This window comes from Pyrgilauda ruficollis, unplaced genomic scaffold, assembly GCF_017590135.1.
Source record: "Pyrgilauda ruficollis isolate IOZ18807 unplaced genomic scaffold, ASM1759013v1 scaffold173, whole genome shotgun sequence".
NCBI lineage: Eukaryota > Metazoa > Chordata > Aves > Passeriformes > Passeridae > Pyrgilauda > Pyrgilauda ruficollis.
This window is the reverse complement of record NW_024516209.1, coordinates 336,610-362,461: the sequence shown is the minus strand read 5'-3', so window position 1 is coordinate 362,461 and position 25,852 is coordinate 336,610. Positions and strand designations below refer to the sequence as shown.

Sequence of the window (25,852 nt, the reverse complement as noted above, 5' to 3'; positions counted from 1 at the left end):
TTCCATGGAAAAGCAATCCAGGGAGAAAATCAGGAGAAATCAACGCCAGGAGCAACTTTAGCTGGAAGATTTCCCGAATCTAGGCTTAATTTCTCATCCCAAATAAGCCTAAATTCCTTAAAACTCGATCTGATATCCCAGACAAGATCCCCTCTAGTGGGAATTTCTGGAATATGTGGAGATCCTGGAATTTATTCCTGATCCTGACTGGGTGATTTTTCCTGCTCCAGGACCAGCATCACCTGAATCCAAGGAAATGAGCGATCCTGCCATTATTCCCTGGATTTCTGGAAATTAAATGCAACTTTTGGCCTCTGGAATTCCATGTCCACCCAAATAAATAAATAAATCCGATTTTCCACTAAAAATTCCTTCCTGTGGCTGTGGCTTTTCCAAGGCAAGTTCTCCATCTGCTGGTGGAAAAGCAACTCCCAAAGTGCTGGAATTACTCTGGGCTGGAATTTTCCACCTATTTTTCACTTCCTGAGTTCCAGATCCCACTGGAATGGGGAAAACATTGGATCAGGGCTGGGAATTTCTTCCCTCTGTTTCCACTTCAAGAATTGGGATGAGTTTTATGGGCAGCACGATCCCTGGAAACTCTAGGAACAGATTCCCTGATCCCAGAAATGGATCCCCAAATCCCAGGATGGATTCCCTAATCCCAGGAATGAATTCCCTGCATTTCACCCCCATCCTGATGATTCCAAACCCAATTATTCCCAAAAGATAAATTCTTTTTTTTCTTTTTTCTTTTTTATTTGCAGAAAATCCCTTTTTTTAAATCATTAAGACATTCCCACAAATCTTTCGGATCTGATCCACAGGATTTGGAATATTTGCTTGGGGAAAAAAAGGATTGAGGTGGATTTTAAAGGATTCCCCAATCCCAATGAATATTTTATTTTGGATTTTGATTATTTTTAACAAGATAGGGATGGAGGTTGGATGAGGGAGAAGGAATTCCATGGAAAAGTAAAGGAGTGGATTTTCCTCCTGGAAACCTTTGGATTGGGAATAAATCCCTCTCCAAACGGAGCCACATCCCAAATTTCCAGCGCGATTCCAACTGCAGGACAGGGAATCCGAGTTTTCCTGCCCCAGTCCCAGCTGGATCCCATCCTGAAGTTTTTAAGGCATAAATACCCCTTCCCAAAATTCCCATGGATCCGGCTGATCCCAGGGAGCAAAGCCTGAATCCAGTGGAAAAATCTTTTTTATTGTCATGATTCCTGATTAAACTGGGCCTTCAAAAATTTGGATTAGGATTGAATTCTGAAGAAATCCAATCTTTGTATCCATATTCCCACTTTTCCATTGGTGCCATTCCAAGGATGGGGATTTATGGCTCCTCTGTGTTCAGGGGCAGGATTCTCAAAGCTGGAATTCCACATTTCTCTGGATCATTCTCTTCCCAAACATTCCCGTGCTTCTGGACATCATTCCCAATGTCTCTCCTTAAGTTTTCCGCCTTTTCAGGTGCTATGGAATTTTGGGACTTTTTGGAGCTGAGCGACCTCACTCAAAAATTCCCTTCATTTTTCCAGGCTTGTTTCCCACCAAGATTGAGTAGGGTGGGAGAGAAGGGAAAGGAAAATTGGGAAAAGGAAAAATGGGAAAAATGGGAAATATCTTGGCACTGATAAATCCGGGTTGAAAAAACAGCAGGAAAACTGAAAATTTCTATAAAATAAATAGAAAATAAATCCCCTTCCTGGGGATAAAGGATTGGAGGGAATTCTCCCTATGGAGTAGACCGTTCCAGGATATCTTGAATTTTAATTATCCCAAGATTTTCCATGCTACCCCCCAAAAAAAAATCTGGAGTTAAATCCTCCCAGCTGGAAATTTTAAGGCAAAAATTGCTGGAATATTCCCAAAACAGCTGGAAAACGCCGCTCCTGATAAATCCACTCCTCAGGAATTCCCGGGAAGGGAGAGAACAGCAGCCACGTGGAAGCGGAGCAGAATTCCTGGTCTCAGAACTGGCTTTCCTCAGCAAAAAATCAGGAAAATGTGGATAAATCTCCTGGAAAAGATGGAATTCCTGGTGTTTCCTGCAGCAATACAGGAAAAGAGGCACCAGAGAAGGAAGGAGAAATTCCAGTGTGTCCAAAAACCTCTTGGAGTCCACAGGACTCACACCTTGGAGAATTCCATCCTTTGGGATTTTTCTGGAATTTACATAATCCCTAAAATTCCCCACAAGGAGGTGCTGAGTGCCAGGAAATCTTTCTCCAACTTCTCCAGGTCCTCCAGGAGAAGAGATTCGGAATGAATCCCCTTCTCCTTTAGTTCGGATCCTCATCCCTGAGCATTCCCACATTTATCCAAAGTCCTCATTCCCATTCCAGCTTCCAGGTCAGTTCCATCCCATTTCCGCTGGATAGTTTTCTTTATTATCCAACCAAATTCCCAGTTTTCCTTCAGAGAGCCAAATCCTGGCAGCTCCATCTCCAAATGGGAAGAAATCCACGCATCCCACAGGAATATCTGGAAAAGCACATCCTACTCTAAGTGCTCCTCCCCAGCAATTTGCCGGTCCCACAAAAAATTCCAGCACGTCCTTCCGGGATGTCACTTCTTCTTTGCCGGAGCTTTGGAATTCCCACTGGCTTTTCCATCGGTTTTGGCACCTCCTGATTTTCCAGCTTCGCCTTCTTTTTCCCCCTTTTTCCCTGGTTTCTTGTCGTTTGTGTCCTTCCCCTTTTCCCCCTTTTCCTTTTCCCCCTTTTCTCCTTTCCCTCCTTTTTCCTCTTTTCCTCCTTTTCCCCCCTTTTCTCCGTCTTTTTTTTTGGCTCCGTCCTTCCCTTCCTTCTTGGATTCTTCCTTCTGCTCCTTCTCCCCATCCTTTTTCTTGGAGTCTTTGGATCCATCCTTCTTTCCCTGAGCCTTGTCCACTTTTCCGGACACAGTGGGAACTTCTTCCTCTTTTTTTTCTTCCGCAACCTGAGCTGTTTCCAAGGATAGAAAAAAAAAATGGAAATGGAATTGATGTGGATTCAACAACCCAGGAATTGTCAAAATTCAAGCTCCCTGCTGGAAATCTGGGATAAAGGGAAAATATTCCTACTGGGGATTTCCCCATCCAGCTGATTGCTCCCAGTGAGGCTTTTTTGGAATGGAGAAGCAGAAAATCCAAGGACTGATGGATCCCCTTGGAAAAGAGAAACCACAGGCGGCCAGGAATCAAAATTCCCTAAATTCCTTGGAAAACCATCTCTTCCCACAAGGATTAACTGGAAGGAGAAGGATTCAGTGGAAGGACAAGGATTTATTAATGGAATTGGGTTCAGCTCCACAGGGAGGGCTGGGAATCCCCAGTTTCAGGCACCCTTAAAATCCCGGGATTTGTGCAAATTCCCATTGTTCAGCAGGTAATTCTGCATTTTGCTGGTGTAGGACTGAATTTCTCCAAGGAATTCCTAAATTCCTACAGTGTTGGGATCTGCCTCTTTTCCCACAGATTGAAGCAGCACATCCCAAATTTTGGAAATGCCATTTTTATGGAATTACACCTCCCAGAGACACACAGGAAAGAAGGAAAAAAAGCCATCTAAAGGTGTTGAGGAAACAGGAAAAATCCAGGAATGGAGAAGCAGCAAATCCAGGGATTGATGGATCCCCTTGGAAAAGAGAAGCCACAGGCGGCCAGGAATTGAAATTCCCTAAATTCCTTGGAGAACCATCTCATCCTCTTCCTTCAGCACAGGCAGGGAGTGGAGAGGTCTGGACTGGCCATGGCCAGAGAGAGTGAGGAGATTTTCGGGAGAGCCTATGGAATCAGGAAAGGAGAGTGAGAGCAGCAGAGAAGAAATATTCCAGCAGGAAAAACCGGGAATGCGGAATTCCAACCACTCCAGTTTCACTCCTGGTATTCCCCAGCCCAAGGGCAGGCCTTGAAATTAAATTAATTCCCACTGGGAATTTTCAGCATTGAATTCTCCTAACTAAGGAGGGTGAGGGCTGGAAATTGATGGGAAAATGGGATACGGCCTCCAGTTGTCCTGGGAAAAGTTTGGACTGAATATTAGGGGGGAAAAAATCCTGACTGGAAGAGACATTAAGAGACATTAAGGATTGGGAAGCGTTGGAATTGCCATCCCTGGATAGGTTCCAAAAACCAGGAGATGTGGAATTTCACAGGATTTTTAAGTGGGATTTGGTTCAAAATAGGATTTGATGGATGTGAGGGGCTTTTCCAAACTTAATTTGGGAATGAAGGAATGATTCCGAGTTGAACTGATGGAAAAATTCCCTCTTATCCAAGGGATTTTATCCCAATATCCTGAGTCCACATTGGGAGGGTTGACCTTGGTGGTGGCACCACAAGAGGGACTTTGTGCTCCCTGAATCCCCCCAAAAAAGTGGGAATTACCTTTGGGGATGCCAGTGAGCTCATTGAGGGAATTTGCACGGCCACAATCCCAAAAAAAAGTGGGAATTACCTCTGGGAATGTTGGTCAGCTCATTGACGGGCTTTGCATTCCCAGAATCCCAAAAAAAGTGGGAATTACATCTGGGGATGTCTCTGAGCTCATTGAGAGAATTTGCACTGTCCCAACCCCCCCCCCAAAAAAGTGGGAATTAGCTCCGGGAATGTTGCCGAGCTCATTGAGGAACTTTGCGCTCCCAGGATCCCCCCAAAAAGTGGGAATTACCTCCGGGAATTTTGGTGAGCTCATTGAGGAACTTTGCATTCCCAGAATCCCAAAAAAAGTGGGAATTACATCTGGGGATGTCTCTGAGCTCATTGAGGGAATTTGCACTGCCACAATCCCCAAAATAAGTGGGAATTATCTCTGGGAATGTTGGTCAGCTCATTGACGGGCTTTGCATTCCCAGAATCCCAAAAAAAGTGGGAATTACCTCCGGGAATTTCGGTGAGCTCGCCCAGGGGCGGCACCGTGTCCAGTTTGTCCGCGTAGTTTTTGGCCGCCTGGCGCTGGGCGTAGCGCGCCTCGATCTCCTTCCGCGTGCGCGGGATCCGGCACTTGAAGATGCAGCACAGCGTGATAACTGGGAATGGGAAACATGGAATTTTGGGTGAGGGACCGGGAGTGGGAAACGTGGAATTCTGGGTGAGGGACTGGGAATGGGAGAAGGGATCAAGGATTTGTGTTGGTCACTAGGAATGGGAGTGGAAAACAAGGAATTCAGGGGATGACTGGGAATGGCAATGGGAAAAAAGGAATTCTGGGTGAGGTACTGGGAATGGAGGGGGAGAAATGAGGATTTAACTGGGAATGGGAGGGAGAAGCATGGAATTCTGGGTGAGGGACTGGGAATGGGACATGTGGAATTCTGGGTGAGTTATTAGGAATGGAAAAGAGGAATTCTGGAGGAGTTCCTGGGAATGGAAAACATGGAATTCTGGCTGAGTTACTGAGAGAGGGAAGTGAGGAATTCTGGGGGAGTTCCTGGGAATGGGGGAGTGAAACATGGGAATCTGAGAGAGTTCCTGGGAATGGAGAGGGAAATGAGGAATTCTGGGGATAACTGAGAATGGCAATGGGAAAAAAGGAATTCCAGCTGAGTTTCTGGGAATGGGAAATGAGGATTTGGGTTGGTTATTGGGAATGGGAGCAGGAAACATGGGAATCTGGGTGAGGTACTGGGAATGGGGGGTAGTTATTGGGAGTAGGAAATGTGAAATTCTGGGTGAGTTTCTGGGAATGGGAGAGGGGATCTAGGATTTGTGTTGGTTGCTGGGAATGAGAGTGAGAAACAAGGAACTCTGGGGATAACTGGGAATGGCAATGGGAAAAAAGGAATTCTGGGTGAGTTTCTGGGAATGGAGAAGGAGAAATGAGGATTTAACTGGTAATGGGAGTGGGAAATACGGAATTCTGAGTGGGTTACTGGGAATTGGAGAGGGAAATGAGGAATGCTGGGTGAGGTAGTGGGAATGGGAAAGTGGAATTCTGTGTGAGTTACTGGGAATGGGAGTGAGAAACATGGAATTCTGGGTGAGTAATTTGGAATGGAAAACACGGAATTCTGGGTGAATTACTGAGAATGGACAGGGACAAACGAGGATTTAACTGGGAATGGGAGTGGGAAATACAGAATTCTGGGTGAGTTCCTTGGAATTGAAAACATGGAATTCTGGGGGAGTTATTGGGAAATATGGAATTCCAGGGGAGTTATTGGGAATAGGAGAGGGAAATATGGAATTCCGGGGGAGTTCCTAAGAATCGGGAAATGAGGATTTGGGTTGGTTACTGGGAATGGGAGCAGGAAACACGGGAATCTGGGGGAGTTCCCGGGAATGGGAAACCTGGAATTTGAATTTTCCCCCGTTTCTTATGGGATGGTGCCACCTTGTGGGATGTGCTGGGAGGTGGAATCCACACCTGGAGCAGATTTCTGGACTGATTGGATTGATTTTGTTTAATTAATTAAGATTTTATTAATAATATTATATTTACATTAATATTAATTTATTAAATAGTCATTTAATATTATATTATTACAACCATTAAATAAGACTATATTTCCAATTAATTATATTGCTATAGAAGTAGATTATATTTCATAACAGAAATACAAATTAAATACTTATTATTTATATAACTATTATATTATTACAACTATTAATTATAACTATAATTACAATTAATTATATCATTATATAGGGATATTATTATTTATAACATAGAAATGTATTATTCCATAAATACAATTTTAATTCTTGATTATAGTACTTTATAATAATAGAAATTGTTATTTAAAAATCAATGTGTAATTAATAAAGTAATACTCATTATAATATTAATCAAAATTATATTTATAATCCAATTACCTTTAAAGCATAATTTATGCATTTATACTTTATTTAGATTTATGTTTAGGTCTACCTTTATTTATGGTTTTACATTTACTCTATTTTTTTATTTTATATTTTATTGTTTAATTTTATGTTTCAATTTTCTACTTTTATATTTATTTCTATTTTTTAATTTTATGTTTTAATGTTTAGTTTAACTTTTTATTTGTGTATTTAATTCTATTTTTAAATTTTCTACTTTTATACGTTTATTTTTAAATTTTATATTTTATATTTAATTATATTGGTTTATTATAATAAATGATAAATACAATATAATAATGTATATTTAATTATATTTTGTGCTTTAAAAAATTTTCTATTTTTCTATTTATTTTTATTTTTAAATTTTATCTATTTCTATATCGATTGCTATTTTTAAATTCCTTTTTCCAGATTTATTGCTGGTTTTTAATTCCCCGTTTTTACGTTTCACTCCATTCCCAATTCCCTGTTTTCCATGGATTTTCTTCATCCCAAATCCCATCCCAGGCAGCGATGGGGGCGGAGCTAGTGCCACTCCCAGTCGGGATTCCAGCTGGGAAATCCCTCCGGAATTCCAGAGGAATTCCCAAATTCCCAGACACCTGACAGGAAGTCAGGATGCTCCGGGATCACGCCCAGGGACAGAATTTTCTTGGAAGCAGATTCCAGCTGGGAATGTCCAGTTTGGATTCTTGCCAGAATTCTCAATTCCATCCTAGAGGAATCCCCAAATTCCAGGACTCCTTAAAGGAATCCTCAGGAATTCCGACACCCACCTGGGAATTCCAGCCCAGAGGAATTCCCGAACTCCTGGACACCTGAAGAGAATCCAGGAAACTCTGGGATCACTCCCAGGAATGGAGTTATCTTGGAAAGTGATTCCAGCTGGGAATCTCCAGTTTGGATTCCCTCTGGAATTCTCAATTCCATCCCACAGGAATTCTCCTTGAATTCCCGAATTCCAAGGCACCTGAAAGAAATCCTCAGGAATTTCCATCCCCAGCTGGGAATTCCAGCCCAGAGGAAATCCTGAGTTCCTGGACACCTGAAGGGAATCTACGATTCCCAATCCAAAGAATTCCATGATTCCCAACCTGAATAATTCCTGGATTTCCAACTCGAATCATTCCATGGTTTCCAAACTAAAGCATTCCATGATTCCCAACCCAAAGAATTCCACAATTCCCAACCCAAATCATTTCATGATTCCCAACCTGAATAATTCTAGGAATGCCAACCCAACACATTCCATGATTCCTAATCCAAAGCATTCCATGATTCCCAACCCAAAGAATTCCACAATTCCCAACCCAAATCATTCCACAATTCCCAACCTGAATCATTCCAGGATTTCCAACTCAAATCATTCCATGGTTCCCAAACTGAAGCATTCCATGATTCCCAACCCAAAGAATTCCACAATTCCCAACCCGAATCATTCCATAATTCCCAAACCGAAGCATTCCATGATTCCCAACCCAACATGTTCCACGATTCCCAGGCCCATGGCTCCATCCCGTATTGGGGCTGGAATGCGGTGCTGGAGCCGATTCCCATCCCTGGAACTTCTCCGGGTGCTCCCGAGATGAATCCCTGGCGATTCCCACCAGAGAATCCCTCCTCGTGCATTCCCGGCATTCCAGAGAGCGCCCTGGGGAGTTTTCCAGAGGGAAAATTCCTGGGAATTGCGGGACTCACTGATGGAGAGGACGAAGAGGGCGAAGATGCCGACCACCTGCCAGAGGCGCAGCCCCCAGATCACCACGGTCTCCGACGTCACCGGGTCCGGCTTCTTCTTGGGAGGCGCCGTGGTGGCCTGGGAAAAAGGGAGGGAAAACCAGCAGGAAAACATGGATCAGGACGGCAAAATTCCCAAAAATACTCCGGGAGGTGATGAGAGCATGGAGAGGTTGGTGAGTCCTCAAGAATTTGGGAATGTTGGAGGGGTTTTTAAGGAACGGGAGCAGGAGGAATTTCCTTTTTCTAGCCATTCCTTGGCTCGCTCCAGAATTCCTTTCTCTGCTTTTCCAATGGATTTTAAGGACTGGGATCCCTGTCAATGAGGGCCTGAGTGAGAAAATTCCTGGAAAATCTCCTGGAAAAATTCGCTTTTCCAATGAATTTTAATGGAAACACATCCTCAGGATGTGGCAAAGATGCAGATCCAGGAGGAAGCAGAATGGAAACGCAAAGAAATTCTGGGAAAAAAAGTTGTGGAATTTTTTTAAGGAAATATAAATTCAACCTAAACCTAAAGGATGGAAATCCTAACAAATTCCATGGGATTTTTAAGGAACACCTTGGAGCAGCAGCTGGATTCCACAATTCCCAACCCAAATCATTTCATGATTCCCAACCTGAATAATTCTAGGAATGCCAACCCAACACATTCCATGATTCCTAACCCCGAGCATTCCAGGATTCCCAACACAAAGAATTCCAGGATTTCCAACTTGAATCATTCCACGATTCCCAAACGGAAGCATTCCACAATTCCCAATCCAAATCATTCCATGATTCCCAACCAAAAGAAATCCACGGTTCCCAACCTGAATCATTCCATGATTCCTGACCCAACACATTCCATGATTCCTAATCCAAAGCATTCCATGATTCCCAACCCAACATGTTCCACGATTCCCAGGCCCATGGCTCCATCCCGTATTGGGGCTGGAATGCGGTGCTGGAGCCGATTCCCATCCCTGGAACTTCTCCGGGGGCTCCCGAGATGAATCCCTGGCGATTCCCACCAGAGAATCCCTCCTCGTGCATTCCCGGCATTCCAGAGAGCGCCCTGGGGAGTTTTCCAGAGGGAAAATTCCTGGGAATTGCGGGACTCACTGATGGAGAGGACGAAGAGGGCGAAGATGCCGACCACCTGCCAGAGGCGCAGCCCCCAGATCACCACGGTCTCCGACGTCACCGGGTCCGGCTTCTTCTTGGGAGGCGCCGTGGTGGCCTGGGAAAAAGGGAGGGAAAACCAGCAGGAAAACATGGATCAGGACGGCAAAATTCCCAAAAATACTCCGGGAGGTGATGAGAGCATGGAGAGGTTGGTGAGTCCTCAAGAATTTGGGAATGTTGGAGGGGTTTTTAAGGAACGGGAGCAGGAGGAATTTCCTTTTTCCAGCCATTCCTTGGCTCGCTCCAGAATTCCTTTCTCTGCTTTTCCAATGGATTTTAAGGACTGGGATCCCTGTCAATAAGGGCCTGAGTGAGAAAATTCCTGGAAAATCTCCTGGAAAAATTCGCTTTTCCAATGAATTTTAATGGAAACACATCCTCAGGATGTGGCAAAGATGCAGATCCAGGAGGAAGCAGAATGGAAGCACAAGGAAATTCTGGGATAAAAAGTTGTGGAATTTTTTTAAGGAAATATAAATTCAACCTAAACCTAAAGGATGGAAATCCTAACAAATTCCATGGGATTTTTAAGGAACACCTTGGAGCAGCAGCTGGAAAACACCTGCAATACACCCAGTGCCCAAAAAATTCCTGATTTTTTGGGAAGTGGAATTCCTGAGCAATCCCTCAAGGAATTTTATCTCGAGCTGGGAATAAAGGATTTTTCCCCATTTATCCTCCCGGGATTGGCTCAGATCCGGGATCCAATTCCCAGAGAAATCCCTCAATATCCCATTGTTTGCTGATCTCTGGGATCAGGAGCAGGGAAGGATTTTTGGGATCATGGGCTCATCCTGGGATTTAGGGATTTTTTTTGGGATTTAAGGGCCAATCCTGGGATTTTGGGATTTCTAACCCATCCCAGGATTTTCTGATTCTCTTCCCAAATTTCAGGAGAACTTCCAGCCCTGGGAATTTTTCCGAAGGCCTGGGAGCCAGCAAAGTTTTCCTCAAATCCAAGATTTAAAGGGATTTTTGCCTCTTTCCCAAACATTTCCTTGCTTTTTTTCCTTTATTTTTCCTTTTCTTTGGAGTTTTTTGGGGATTTTTTTTCAGCTGCCGGAATTATTTTCCTCTCTGGCTTTTTTTTCCTCCTCTGTTTGCTCCAGCCTGGCTGAGCCGGAATCGAATTATTCAGGATAACTCCATTATCCAATTATTTCCAGGAATAAACTCCTCGCAGAGCTTTTGCTTTTCCAGGAAAAAAACCTGGAATAAACAAAGCAGATCCAGGAATTCTTGCTGTTTATCCCGATTTTTGAGGCTTGGATGTTTTATTTTTGTTTTCTGGGAATTGTCTGGAATAAAATGGGAAATTTTCCAGCTGGCTGGGTTGTCCTTGGGATTCAGGGAAGGATAATTTGGGAATTCTGCACTGTCAGGGGAAGTTCTGCCTCATTTCTCCCCTTGGGAATGGTTGGACAGCTCAGAAAACCCGGAATTCTTCCTGGAGCAGCAGCCTGGCCTTGGAGAGGATTCCTGGATTTATGGAATGCTCAGGTAGGATGGGATGGGGGAAAAGCAGGGATTTGGTTGGGAATGAGAGCCTGGAAATCCTGGGAAAAATCGGGAAAAGGGAAAGGATGAGAGGCGGGAAATCCTGGAAAAAAAATCAGGAAAAGGGGAAGGATGAGAGGCTGGAAATCCTGGGAAAAATCAGGAAAAGGGAAAGGATGAAAGGCTGGAAATCCTGGGAAAAATATGGAAAAGGAAAGGATGAGAGGTTTGAAATCCTGGGGCAAAAATGGGAAAGGGAGGGAGGAGAGGCCAGAAATCCTGGTGGAAAAAATATGGAAAGGGAAATCCTGGGAAAAATAATGAGGATAAAGGCAGGGGTGAAAGGTTTGAAATCCTGGGAAAAATGGGAAAAGGAAATCCTGGAAAAAAAATAGGAAAAGAGCAGGGAGGAGAGGCCAGAAATTCTGGAAAAAATATGGGAAAGGGAGGGATGAGAGGCTGGAAATCCTGGGAAAATCAGGAAAGGGAAATCCTGGGAAAAAAAAAATGGCAAAGGAGGGAGAAGAGGCTGAAAATCCTCGGAAAAAATATGGAAAAGCAAATTCTGGAATAAAATCAGGATAAGGGCAGGGGTGAGAGGCTGGAAATCCTGGGGAAAATATGGAAAGGGAAACCCTGGAAAAAAAAAAAAAAACAGGATAAAGGAAAGGATGAGAGACTGAAAATCCTGGGAAAAATCTGGGAAAGGGATGAGAGGTTTGAAATCCTGGGAAAAATGGGAAGGGAATGATGAGAGGCCAAAAATCCTGTTAAAAATATCAGGAAAATGGATAAGAAACTGGAAATCTTTGGGGGAAAAAAAAAAATCTGGATAAGGGCAGGGATGAGAGACCAGAAATCCTGGGGAAAATATGGAAAAGAGAAAGGATGTGAAGTCTGAAATCCCAGGAAATTCCTGGAATTTTCTAATCCCAGAAATTGCAGCCAAATTCTGCTCCAGGAATTCCCAGGTGGAGCAGGGAAAAGGATCCAGAGAGGGAAAAATGAAAGTTTTTGGGAGCTGGGATTTGTGTTCCAGGCAGGAATTTCCCTCTGGAATTGCAGCCAGGGCATGGGAGCTGCTCTTCCCTCCCGGATCATTCCCGGATTTTCCATAAATTTGGGAATGCAGAGTCATCCTCAGGGAAAACCTCCTGTGGAGGGGCAGGAATTCCATGAAATCCCACAATTCCATGAAATCCAGGATTACTGGGAATGAGGGAAGGCGGGAGAAAGAAAACCCATCCCAAATAGTTCCATAATTTTCCAAATCTTTCACGGGAATATCCATCAGGAATAGGATGATTGGGATCATTTTTGCCCCGCTCCTCAAATAATGGAAAACCGGGAAAACCCCGCGATTCCAACCCGAAATTCCCAACCCAGCCTTTCAAGAAGCACCAAAAATTCCCCCCAAAAAACCTCCTTGGATCCACCTTAAATTCCCGGTTTGTTGTTTTCCAGGGAAATCCCCCATTCCCGGCCCTCATTCCCACTTTTCCAAGGCTTTTTCCAGCGGGATGTTTTTTTTTTACCTCGATCAGCTGCGCCAGGGAAAGTCGGGATCGGAGCAGGACGAGGCAGGAAAATCCCAGAAAATCCCAGCTTGGATCCCACGCCATCTTCTCCTCTCCTCCCGGGATTTTCCCCCTCCTGCCGAGCCTGGAATTTTTTGGGATCTCGGGAAAAGTCCCGGCCTGGCTTTTCCAGCGGCGTTCTCGGAGCGGAGCGGCGCTGGAAGCCGTTAATTAATTAATTAAATTAATGAGGCGGTGTCGATGACGGAGCCCCGGGAGGGGGGATCGGGAGCACCGGGAGCTTTTCCTGCCGCTCCAGGGGGAGGAATTCCTGCCGCTCCAGGGCATTTTTGGGGGGTTCCCCCCATGTTTTTCCCCCAAGTTTTGTTTTTTTCCAGGTTTTTATTCCAGTTTTTCCCCCCCAAAACCCGGTTGCTTTAGGGAGTGAAATTTTTTTTTTCTCTTTTTTTTTAAATTTTTTTTTTTCCTTAAAGACCAAACCCCCCAAACTCTGGGATTCGAGCCAAGCTGGATGTTTGGAATTCCGGGATTTCAGGGATGTGTTCCTGCACCTGCATTTTGTGGAATTCTTGAATTTTTTGGGGTTTTAAAGCTCATCCCATTCCACGGGCAGCAACAGCTTCTGTGCGATCCCACGGGATATTCCAGGGACATCCCAGCTTTTCTGGGAATTCCATCCCAAAATCCCATTAAAACCTTCCCTGATTTCGGAATTTCCGGGATTTTAGGATTCTGTCCTGGGATTTCAGGCAGCAAAAAAGGGATCCAGGAGTATCCCAACATTTTTAGGGAATCCTACAGAATTCCGGGATCAAACCATTCCCATTGGGAAGGAAAATTCCAAGGCTGAATCCCGGTTCAGCCCGGGAATATTCCAGCAATTCGGAATCTTTGGATTTGGGGGAATTTTCCCGGGGAAATCCTCGGGAATTCGGGATGCGGGAAGAGCCACGCGGTGGCAGCAGCGAGACAGGGAATTCCCACTTCCCGAATTTCCTCCGGAATTCCAGGCTGGGGCTCCAAGATTTTAAGGAATTCTTCCCCGAGCTGCTTTTCCAGCAAAATTTATTTTTTTGGGATGAGGCTCCTGCATCCAAGATTTTACTTGTTCCTCTCCCCCTCCCTCCTCCTTTATTTTCCTGCATTTCCCAAATTTCCTGGTTTCAAAAAAATTGGGATAAAACTCCTGGAGGTCTCGAGGAATTCCTGGGATTTTTGGGTTTGGTTAAAAAATTCCCTCTGGAAGCGAAAAGGGATCAAATGTGGGGAAATCCTGGATTCCAGAGGTTTGGGAACTCCGGACCCGGCCAGTCCGTGGGGAGCTGGAATTCCCAAATCCACAACAAAGTGGAATTCCAGAAGTTTTTCCTTTTGGAAAACACCACGGAAATTGGGGATGTGGATAGGAGGATTTTCTGGGAATTCATTCTGAATGCTGGAATATCAAATCTGGGAATTCTGGGATGGGAATTCCCGGTCATTTCCGGTTCCTCATCCATGAGTTGGGAATTCCAGCTCCTTCTTTTTATTCCCAGAGCTTTGGGGATGGAAATCTGGGATCTGCTCCAGGGAATTCTCTGGGAATGCATCCCATGGGTTTGGAATATCAATGGGAATTCTGGGATGGGAATTTCAGCTCCATCCTTTTGTTCCCTGAAATTTGGGAATGGAAATCCTGGGATGTGGGTAAGAGGATTTTGTGGGAATTCATTCCAGGTGCTGGAATATCAATGGGAATTCTGGGCCCGGCCAATCTGAGGGAAGCTGTGATTCCCAAGTCCACAACAAAGCAGAATTCCAGGAGTTTTCCTTTTGGAAAACACCACTGAAATTTGGGATGTGCCTAAGAGTGTTTTTCTGGTAATTCATTCCGAGTGCTGGAATATCAAATCTGGGAATTCTGAGATGGGAATTCCAGGTTTTTTCTTTTATTCCCAGAGTTTTGGGAACAGAAATCCTGGCATGTGGTTCAGAGGATTTTCTGGGAATGTGTCCCATGGGCTTGGAGTATAAACTCTGGGAATTCTGGGATGGCAATTCCGAGTCATTCCCCGTGCCTTGCCCATGAGTTGGGAATTCCAGTTCCATCCTTTTATTCCCAGAATAAAGGGGAATGGGAATGGAGTTTTGGGGAAATCTGGGACCTGGATGAGAGAATTTTCTGGGAATGCATCCCATGAGCTCAGAGTATAAACTCCAGGAATTCTGGGATGGGAATTCCGGGTCATTCCCAGTGTCTCATCCATCATTTGGGAATTCCAGCTCCTTCCTTTTATTCCCAGAGCTTTGAGAATGGAAATTCCAGGATCTGAATAAGAGGATTTTGTGGGCATCCATTCCAGGCGCTAGAATATCATATCTGGGAATTTTGGGATGAAAATTCCAGCTCCTTCCTTTTATTCCCAGAGCTTTGGGAATGGAATTCTGGGAAATGCTGTGGGAATCTGGGATGTGGATAAGAGAATTTTCTAGGAATTCACTACAAGTTTTGGGAGTTCAAACTCTGGGAATTCTGGGATGGGAATTCCAGGTCATTCCTGCTGCCTCAGCCATGAGTTGGGAATTCCAGCTCCTTCCTTTTATTCCCAGGGCTTTGGGAATAGATATTTTTTCCTTTTGGAAAACGCTGTGGAAATCTGGGATCTGGTTCAGAAAATTTTCTGGGAATGCATTCCAGGTGCTGGAATATCAACCCTAGGAATTCTGGGATGGGAATTCCAGGTCATTCCTGTCCATGAGTTGGGAATTCCAGCTCCTCCCTTTTATTCCCAGGGCTTTGGGGATGGAATGTTATCCTTTTGGAAGAGGTTATGGAAATCCCGGGATGAGGTTCAGGGAATTTGCTGGGAATGCATCCCCTGGGCTCGGAATATCATCTGGGAATTCCGGGATGGGAATTCCCTGTCCATGAGTTGGGAATTCCAACTTCCATCCTTTTATTCCCAGAGGTTTGGGAAGGGAATATTAGAAAACCCTGTGGAAATCTGGGATCTGGGTAAGAGAATTTTCTGGGAATGCACTCCAAGTGCTCGGGATATCAGCTCTGGGAATTCTGGGATGGGAATTCCGGGTCGTTCCTGGTGTCTCGTCCATGAGTCGGGAATTCCAGCTCCTTCCTTTTATTCCCAGGGCTTTGGGGATGGAATTTATCCTTTTGGAAGAGGTCACGGAAATCTGGGATCTGGTTCAGGGAATTTGCTGGGAATTCATTCCAGGTGCTGGGAATATCAGTGGGAATTCTGGGATGAGAATTCCAGCTCCGTCCTTTTATTCCCATGGGTTTGGGAATTTTGGAAAATGATGTGAAAATCTGAGATGTGGATAAGAGAATTTTCTGGGAATCCATTCCAGGCACTGGAATATCAATGGGAATGCCGGGCCCAGCCAATCCGTGGGAAGCTGTGATTCCCAAATCCATAATGAAGCAGAATTCCCACATCTTTCCTTTTGGAAAACTCTGTGGAAATCTGGGATGTGGTTCAGAGAATTTTCTGGGAATGCACTCCAGGTGCTGGGGATATCAGCTCCGGGAATTCTGGGATGGGAATTCCGGGTCATTCCCGTTGTCTCATGCATGAGTTGGGAATTCCAGCTCCTTCCTCTTATTGCCATGGGTTTTGGGAATTTTGGAAAATGCTGTGGAAATCTGGGATCTTGATAGGAGAATTTTCTGGGAATTCATTCCAGGTGCTGGAATATCAAATCTGGGAATTCTGGGATGGGAATTCCAGGTCATTCCCGTCCATCAGCTGGGAATTCCACCTTCCATCCTTTTATTCCCTCAGCGTTGGGAATGAACTGCTGGAAAATGCCGTGGGAATCTGGGATGTGGTTCAGAGAATTTTCTGGGAATTCATTCCAGGTGCTGGAATATCAACTCTAGGAATTCTGGGATGGCAATTCCAGCTCCTTCCTTTATTCCCAGAGGTTTTATTTTCAATTTTGTTGTATTTTTATTTTAATTTATTTGTTAAAAACCTTAAATTTTTTCTTGGATTTTTAAATTTTATTTTCAATTTATTTTATATTTTCTTTTATTTTTATTTATTAATTTTTATTTTATTCTTTTTTAATTTTTATTTTTTCTCTATTTTATTTTAATTTATTTTATCTTAAACTTTATTATTCTATTTTTTATTTTTAATTATTTACCTTAAATTAGTTTAATTTTAGTTTTTCTTAATTTAATTCTTGTTTTATTTTTATTTAATTTTACGTAATTTTATTTTATTTCAATTTTATTTCATTGATCTTAAACTTTATTATTCTATTTTTTATTTTTAATTATTTACCTTAAATTAGTTTAATTTTCGTTTTTCTTCATTTAATTCTTGTTTTATTTTTTATTTAATTTTACATAATTTTATTTTATTTCAATTTCATTTCATTGTTGATTTTCTTTCTGTGTAATTATTTTTACTTTGATTTATTATTATTTGAATTTTAAAATTTTCTTTTACTTTTAATTCTATTTTAATTAATTTGATTCCGTTTTTTATTTTAACAATGAGGCAAACCAAAAATTCATTCTATTATTTAAATTCGATTTCATTTTACTTTTTATTTAAAACTTTAATTTTATTTTTAAATGTTACTTATTTTATTTTATTATTTAAAATATTTTATTTAATTTTAAAATTTTATTTATTTTTATTTATTTTATCTTTATTTTATTATTTAATATTGTTTAATTTATTAAATCCGGGAAAATCCAGAAAAAGGAAAAAAATCCTTCTCAAATCCCTTTGGCTGCAGCGAAATCCCTGGAAAATTCTCCCCTTCACCTTCAGCATTTGGAATTCTCCCTGCGGATTGGGGCCGGGAATTCCTGGCGGGAAAAATCCAGAAAATTTTAATTTTAAAATTTTATTTATTTTTATTTATTTTATCTTTATTTTATTATTTAATATTGTTTAATTTATTAAATCCGGGAAAATCCAGAAAAAGGAAAAAAATCCTTCTCAAATCCCTTTGGCTGCAGCGAAATCCCTGGAAAATTCTCCCCTTCACCTTCAGCATTTGGAATTCTCCCTGCGGATTGGGGCCGGGAATTCCTGGCGGGAAAAATCCAAAAATTGGGAAATATTCGGGAAATATTCGGGAAATATTCGGGAAATATTCGGGAAATATTCGGGAATTCGCTGCCGTTTCCCTTTAAATCCTCCCCGAGCCCTTCCCGGCTCGGATTGCAGCCGATGGAATTTTCCAGCGCCGAGGTTTCCATGGAGACCGGGAATGTTGTGGTGCACCTTGGGAGAAAAGAATTCCAAGAATTTCGCTTCCTTCCCTTTGGAATTGGGCTGGAAAGGAGCCGGAGCTGGGAATTTTCCCGTCCCCATGGATCCGGATCGCGGCTGATCCCGAGGTAAAAGGGAATTGTTCCTGTGGGATTTTGTGGGGATCAAGGGGATCCAGCTGGGGAATTCTGGGATTTGGGAATGTCTGTGCCGATGTTCTAGAGCGTTGGGAAAGAATCCAAAGGTGCAAGGGAGGATGGAAAGCTGGGAATTCGGGAAAATGCTGTTCCATGGGAATGTGCCTCATTTCCTACAAATATTCCCAAATCCTGGAGATGGACGGAACATCGGGAATGGGATAAATATTCCCAAGTCCCTGAGTCGGATGGAAAGTTGGGAACGGGATAAATATTCCCAATCCCTGCAGGTTCCGGTGGAATGTTGGGAATGGGATAGAACAGTGGGATAATTATTCCCAAAATCCCTAAATTGGATGGAACATCAGGAATGGGATATAACAGGGGGATAAATATTCCCAAAATCCTTGATCTGGATGGAAAATTGGGAATGGGATAAATATTCACAAATCCCTGCTGGTCCTGATGGAACATCGGGAATAGGATAGAACGGTGGGATAAATATTCCCAAATCCCGGAGCTGGATGGAACATCAGGAATGGGATATGATGGTGGGATAAATATTCCCAAAATCCTTGAGTTGGATGGAAAGTTGGGAATGAGATAAATATTCCCAAATCCCTGCAGGTTCCGATGGAATGTTGGGAATGGGATAAATATTTCCAAATTCCTGCAGTTTTAATGGAATGTTGGCAATGGGATGGAATGGGGGGATTAATATTCCCAAAATCCCTAAATTAGATGGAACATCAGGAATGGGATATGATGGTTGGATAAATATTCCCAAAATCCTTGAGATAGATGGAAAGTTGGGAATGGGATAGAACGGTGGGATAAATATTCCTGAATCCCTGCAATTCCTGATGGAACATCAGGAATGGGATTTGATGATGGGATAAATATTCCCAAATCCCTGCTGGTCCCAATGGAATGTCAGGAATGGGATACAAAGGGGGAATTCCCTGGGTTGAGGGGACCTGGTGTCTGTGGGGCCTGATGGAACCCAAGGAATGTTGGGATGATGATCCCAGAAATGTTTTGGGATGGCCTGGGCAGGAGCAGGAGCTGGATGATCCCAAATCCTATTTTTTGTGGATCGTTATGGATGTCCCTCACCTTGGGAGGTGGCTTCCAGCCCAGTGGGACAGGGCCAGGTTGTCTCCATGGAACTGGGAAAGGTTGGATATGGATGGAATGGTTGGATAGGGATGGAAAGGTCACTCCAAGGCCACCAACTCGTGTGGCCACAGGAAAAAAGTCCTGGAATGTTTGGGATGGAAAGAACCTCCAAAGGCTCTCCAGAGCAACCAATTCAGAGACTTTGTCTCTCCTGTCTCTTCTCCAAATCCAAAGGTTGGAGATGGATGGGAAAGGTTGGATAGGGATGGAAAGGTTGGAAAGGATTGGGAAAGGTTCTGGAGGGTTGGATGTGGATGGGAAAGGTTGGGAAGGGTTTGGAAAGGTTGGAGATAGATGGAAAAAGTGGGAGACGGATGGGAAGGGTTGGAAGGGTTGGATAGGGGTGGGAAAGGTTGGATAGGGATGGAAAGGTCACTCCAAGGCCACCAACTCGTGTGGCCACAGGAAAAAAGTCCTGGAATGTTTGGGATGGAAGGCACCTCTGCAGGTTCTCCAGAGCAAGGAATTCCGAGACTTCGTCTCTCCTGTCTCCTCCATATCCAAAGGCTGGAGATGGATGGGAAAGGTTGGATAGGGATGGAAAGGTTGGGAAGGGTTGGATGTGGATAGGAAGGTGGGAGATGTATGGAAAGGTTGAGAAAGGTTGGGAAAGGTTCTGAAGGGTTGGATGTGGATGGGAAAGGTTGGATGTGGATGGGAAAGGTTGGGAAGGGCTTGGAAAGGTTGGAGGTAGATGGGAAAAGTGGGAGATGGATGGGAAGATTTGGAAGGGTTGGATATGGGTGGAAAGGTTGGATAGGGATGGAAAGGTCACTCCAAGGCCACCAACTCGTGTGGCCACAGGAAAAAAGTCCTGGAATGTCTGGCATGGAAAGGACCTCCAAAGGTTCTCCAGAGCAGGGAATTCCGAGACTTCAACTCTCCTGTCTCTCCTCCATATCCAAAGGTTGGAGGTGGATGGGAAGGCTGGGAAGGTTTGGGAAAGGTTCTGAAGGGTTGGATGTGGATGGGAAGGTTGGAGATGGATGGGAAGGTTGGAGATGGATGGAAAGGTTGGATGTGGGTGGAAAGGTCATTCCAAGGCCACCAACTTGTGTGGCCACAGGAAAAATCACCCCAATGGTGACGGATCTCCAGGCATGTTTGGACAACGCCCTTGGAAAAGCTGGAACGGGACGAATCCAACCTGGATTGCTCCAAAGGAAGGGACAAATCCTTGATCCTGATCCAAGGGCTGAGAATTCCCTGGGAATAAGTTCCTGGGGCCTGTTGGTCGAGCTGGACCTGTTCTGGAACTCCTGGAGGAATTCCAGCGGCAGCCAGGAGGGGAAACTGCCCTGGGAATTCCCATGGAATTCCAGCCTCTCCTGGCCCATTCCATCCCATTCCATCCCACTCTTCCCTAAATCCTCCTGCTCATCCCAAGGGGAATTTCCTAAAAGGGAATTTTCTGGAATTAACCCTGGAATTCTGTCCTGGTTTCCAACAGCTCTTCAAAGCAAATTCCCACTGCTGATCCCGTTTTTTTCTCGGGATTTGTTTTCCAACCCCTCCCTCATCCTTTAGGGACAGGTTTGCATTGTTGTGGTGAAAAAAAGCGGGATTGGGATCACAGCTCCATGTCCCGTTTCCCAGGAACATGAAAATCCTGGGATTCTAGACTTGGAAGGCAAAAATTTGGGAATTTTGGGGTTGGATTTAGGATTTTTTAGGAGGAGGGGAAATGGTTCCTGGGGCTGGGGTGTCTGGGGTCTCCTTAAAAGGTTTTGAGAATTTTGGGGTTGGATTTAGGGTTTTTTAGGAGAAAGTAAAGAGTTAAAGGTTGAGGTGCAGCAGAGAACTCTGGGAGCTCCTAAGAGAAGGATTTGGGAATTTTGGAGTTGTTTTTAGGGTTTTTTTAGGACAAGCAGAACAAGTTCCGGGGGTTGAGGTGTCTGGGAACTCCTGAAAATGTTTTAGGAATTTTAGGGTTGTATTAGGATTTTTTTAGGAGGAAAGGAAGTGGTTAAAGACGGCTGAGGTGCGCAGAGGAGTTTGGGATCTCTTGAGGGATGGATTTGGGAATTTTGGAGTCAGATTTAGGATTTTAGGAAAAGAGAAAGAGTTAAAGGTGGCTGAAGTATCTGGGGTCTCCTTAAAAAGTTTTAGGAATTTTGGAGTCGGATTTAGGATTTTTAGGAAGAAGGGAAATGGATAAAGGTGGCTGAGGTGCACAGAGAACTCCAGAACCTCCTGAGGGATGGATTTGGGATTTTTAGGGCTGGATTTAGGGTTTTTTAAGAGGAAAGGAAAGAGTTAACGGTGGCTGAGCTGGAGCAGAGAACTCTGGGATGTCCTGCGGGATGGATTTGTGGGTTTGGGGTTGGATTTAGGGTTTTTAGGAGGAGCGGAAAGAGTTCCTGGGGCTGAGGTGCCTGGGATCTCCTGAGGAATGGATCTGGGTATTTTAGGGTTGGATTTAGGATTTTTTAGGAGGAAGAGAAAGAGTTAAAGGTGGTTGAGGTGTCTGGGGTCTCCTTAAAAGGTTTTAGGAACTTTGGGGTTGGATTTAGGGTTTTTTAGGAGGAGGAGAAAGAGTTAAAGGTTGAGGTGCAGCAGAGAACTCTGGGAGCTCCTGAGAGAAGGATTTGGGAATTTTGGGGTTGTTTTTAGGGTTTTTTAGGAGGAATGGAGAGAGTTCCTGGGCCTGAAGTGTCTGGGATCTCCTGAAAAAGTTTTAGGAATTTTCGGGTCGCGTTTAGGGTTTTAAGGAGGAGGGAAAATGGTTAAAAGCGGCTGCAACAGAGAACTTTGGGATCCACCGAGGGATGGATTTGGGAATTTTGGGGTTGGATTTAGGAGGAGGGGAAAGAGTTAAAGGTTGAGGTGCAGCAGAGAACTCTGGGACCGCCTGATCGAGGGATTTGTGGGTTTGGGGTTGTTTTTGGGGTTTTCAGAAGGAGAGGAAATGGTTAAAAGTGTCTGAGGTGGCGGATCTCCTGAGAGGATTTGGGAATTTTGGGGTTGGATTTAGGATTTTTAGAAGGAGGAGAAAGAGTTAAAGCTTGAGGCGCAGCAGAGAGCCCTGGGAGTTCCTGAGAGAAGGATTTGGGAGTTTGGGGCTGATTTTAGGGTTTTTTTAGGAGGCGGGGAAATGGTCCCTGGGGCTGAAGTGTCTGGGATCTCCTGAAAAGGTTTTAGGAATTTCGGGGCGGGATTTAGGGTTTTAAGGAGGAGGGGAAGTGGTTAAAGGTGGCTGAGGTGTCTGGGATCTCCTGACCGATGGATTTGGGAATGTTGGGGTTGGATTTAGGAATTTTAGGAGGGCGGAAGATAATTTCTACTGCAGCAAAGAACTCCGGGACCCGCTGAGAAAAGGATTTGGGAATTTTGGGGTCGGGTTTAGGGTTTTTAGGAGGAGGAGAAAAAGTTAAAGGTGGCTGAGGTGTCTGGGATCTCCTGACCGATGGATTTGGGATTTTTAGGGTTGGATTTAGGATTTTTAGGAGGAAGGGAAAGAGTTAAAGGTGGCGGAGCTGCACAGAGAACTCTGGGACCGAGGGATTGGGGAAGTTCGGGGGTTTTTAGGGAGAAGGGAAATGGTTAAAGGTGGCTGAGATACCTGGCACCTCCTGATGTATGGATTTGGGAATTTTAAGGTTGGATTTAGGATTTTTTTTTTTAGGAGGAAGGGAAAGAGTTAAAGGCTGAGGTGCAGCAGAGAACTCTGGGAGCTCCTAACCGAGGGATTCGGGAAGTTTGGGGTTGGTTTTGGGGTTTTAATGCGGAAGGGAAGCGCCGCCTGTGATTGGCAGGAGAAATCTCCTTTTCCAAGGAATTCCTGGAATTCCCAGCAAATGGGAGCGAACCTGGAAAGAGGAGGAAAAAAAAAAATCCCAAAGTTTTTTTGGGAGGAGCACTGTGGGAACAGAGCGAGGCTGGGAAGCGAAACTTGCCCAAACTCCTCCTGACCTTTTTTCCTTTCACTTCTCGAAATTTCAACTTCCCGAAAGTTCAACTTCCCCGAAATCCGGGATGACAAAATCCGGGATGACAAAATCCGGCCTGACAAAATCCGGGATTATTTAAATAAAAAAAAAAAAAAAAAAAAAGGGGGGGGGGGGGGGGGGGGGAAGACCTGAAACCCACCACATCCCGCCTGGAGGTGTGCAAATGAGCCACTTCCAAACCGCCCCACCCATCCTGAAAACAGAATGGGCCAGAGCAGAGCAGTTAAGGAGGGAAGTGGGAAGGACGGCTGGAAGCCGGTAAAGGGTTTTTTACACAGCAGAAGAAAGCAGCAATGGTTAAAAGCTGAGGGCAGCGCAGAGCGGAAGGGAAGCAGCAGCGCCTGAGTGAGAGTGTGTGTGTGTAAGAGCATCTGCGCAGCTCCACATGCACAAAAAAAAAAAAAAAAAAAAAAAAAAAAAAAAAAAAAAAAAAAAAAAAAAAGAAGGGGGGGGGGGGGAGGGGAGGGGGATAGGAGGAGCAGGAACTTTGGGGAGCCAAGATTTGGGGTTTTGTAATCCCGGCTCCCGTGGGTGTTTGGGATTTGGGGCTCTGCCTCCAAATGTGGGAGGGAAATATGGGAGGGAAAAGTTCCAGCCTCGGGAACACCGAGAATTCCCGGATTTCTGCGCCTCCCGGAGATTTTCCCAGCCGGGAATTTTCCTGCGCTGTCTCATTCCAGGTGGGTCGCTCCAGAATCCAGCACGTTTTGGGATTTCCTGCTTGGTTTTGGGATCAGTTCGATTTAGTCCGGAGGAAATTTGGGAATGTTCTCCCCAGGTAGAGCCGGGATCAAGTTCCAAATTCCGGAGCGGATTTTCCCGGATTTTCCCACAAAACCCCGCTTTTCCTTAAGGAATTTCAGTTCTTTATCAGGAATTTCACTGGCGGCGAAAATTAAAGCCCAGTCTAAACCCCGTCCATGCTCCCACCGCGGCTTTTCTAGGCGGGACTCCCCGATCCTGCTCCTGCAGGGAGGGATTTTCCAGCCTCGCCTGGAATTCCAGGGCGGATGAAACAAAGCTGGGGAAGCCGCGGCGGTGCCAAGAGATCAAGAATTAAAGCCGGGTTGATAAGCTCGGTTTAGCAGGTTTCGGTTCGGGAGGAGGTGATCCCAAAAAAACCCTTCCAGGAGCTTTGGAATTCCATGGGAAGTGGGGATCCAAGGCTCGGTTTTGAGGGGAAAGCGGCGCTTTGGAGGCTTTTTAAAAATAATAAGGAATTAAAGGCAGAGAAGGAAGGGGCTGGGTTTAAACTTTGGTGTATTTTGGGGCTGGGTTTAGTCTGTGGTTTAAACTTCCGTTTCATTTGGAGCTGGGTTTAAACTGTGGTTTAGTTTGGGGCTGGGTTTAAACTGAGTTTAAACTTTGGCTTAGTTTGGGGCTGGGTTTAAACTGAGTTTAAACTTTGGTTTAGTTTGGGGCTGGGTTTAAACTGGGGTTTAATTTTGGTTTAGTTTGGGGCTGGGTTTAAACTGAGTTTAAACTTTGGTTTAGTTTGGGGCTGGGTTTAAACTGAGTTTAAACTTTGGTTTAGTTTGGGGCTGGGTTTAAACTGAGTTTAAACTTTGGTTTAGTTTGGGGCTGGGTTTAAACTGAGTTTAAACTTTGGTTTAGTTTGGGGCTGGGTTTAAACTGAGTTTAAACTTTGGTTTAGTTTGGGGCTGGGTTTAAACTGAGTTTAAACTTTGGCTTAGTTGGGGGCATGTTTTAAACTTGGGTTTAATTTGGAGCTGGGTTTAAACTGGGTTTAAATTGGGTTTATGTTGGCCTGGCCTAAAGCTGAGGCTGTTTAGGAAAAACGCCTTTGGAATGTGCAGCTGCTCCCTGGAATGGCTTCAATCCCAAAGAGCAGGAAAATGGGAATTTTGGGGAATGTGGGTGGGATTATCCCGAAAATCTGGCTTCAAGTGCATTTTGTGCCAAAAAAATACAGATTTCCAAAGAAATTCGGGAATAACAGGGAAGAACAGGGACTAAACTTGGGAATTTGCAGATTCCTGATTCCAGAGCTGGGTTTTTGGGAATAGCAGCAAAATAAACCTCAGGAAGCTCCCAGGCTTAGGTTTGGTTGCTAAAACCAGCTCTAGTTAATCCCAGCCTAGCTGAGCCACAGGCCTGACCTGTTTGGGAATGTTGACATTCCAAAGGTGTTGGAAAAGCCTCATGCAAAGCACCCGGAATTCCCTTGGGAAAGGCTTTGGGCAGGAAAGCGCTGGGGGGGAATTTCTCTGGGAATTGTGGGAAATTCCTCCAGGAATTGTGGGATTTCTTTCCGGCAACTGGGGGAATTTTCTTTGGGAATTGGGGGAAGTTTTTCTGGGAACTGGGGGAATTTTCTTTGGGAAAAGAAAAATAATCCTGATGGATTCCATTAATTCCTGAAGGAATGAATTCCAGGCTTTTCCCAATATTTTGTGACCCTGGGGTCATCGGGAATTTTGGAAAAGAGGGATGAGAATCGAAATGAGAGAGTTGGGAAGAGGTTTCTCCCTCATCCCTTGGAATTCCAGGATTTTCCCCTTTGGAATGCATCAGGATTACTGCAAGGAATTCATTCCAGGCTTTTCCAGCTCTGAGATCATTGGGAATTTGAGAA

The 25,852-nt window shown here is 44.3% G+C and overlaps 1 protein-coding gene across 1 annotated transcript; it reads right to left on the bottom strand.

Annotated features, from left to right (window-relative positions):
* Window positions 1–2,577: 2,577 nt before the first annotated feature.
* TMIE (transmembrane inner ear) lies at window positions 2,578–9,464 on the bottom strand. The gene is made up of 4 exons (XM_041464190.1): window positions 9,441–9,464; window positions 8,513–8,630; window positions 4,870–5,019; window positions 2,578–2,954 (listed from the first exon to the last, which is right to left on the bottom strand). The coding sequence occupies exons 1-4, from the start codon at window positions 9,462–9,464 to the stop codon at window positions 2,578–2,580; spliced, it is 669 nt and encodes a 222-aa protein (XP_041320124.1).
* Window positions 9,465–25,852: the final 16,388 nt, after the last annotated feature.

Coding starts and splice junctions, on each gene's coding strand:
- TMIE (XM_041464190.1), bottom strand. CDS start 9,464: ATGGGCCTGGGAATCGTGGAACAT. Junction 5,020..8,512: donor CCTCTTCGTCCTCTCCATCA/GTGAGTCCCGCA, acceptor TCCCATTCCCAG/TTATCACGCTGTGCTGCATC. Junction 2,955..4,869: donor GCTCACCGAAATTCCCGGAG/GTAATTCCCACT, acceptor CCTTGGAAACAG/CTCAGGTTGCGGAAGAAAAA.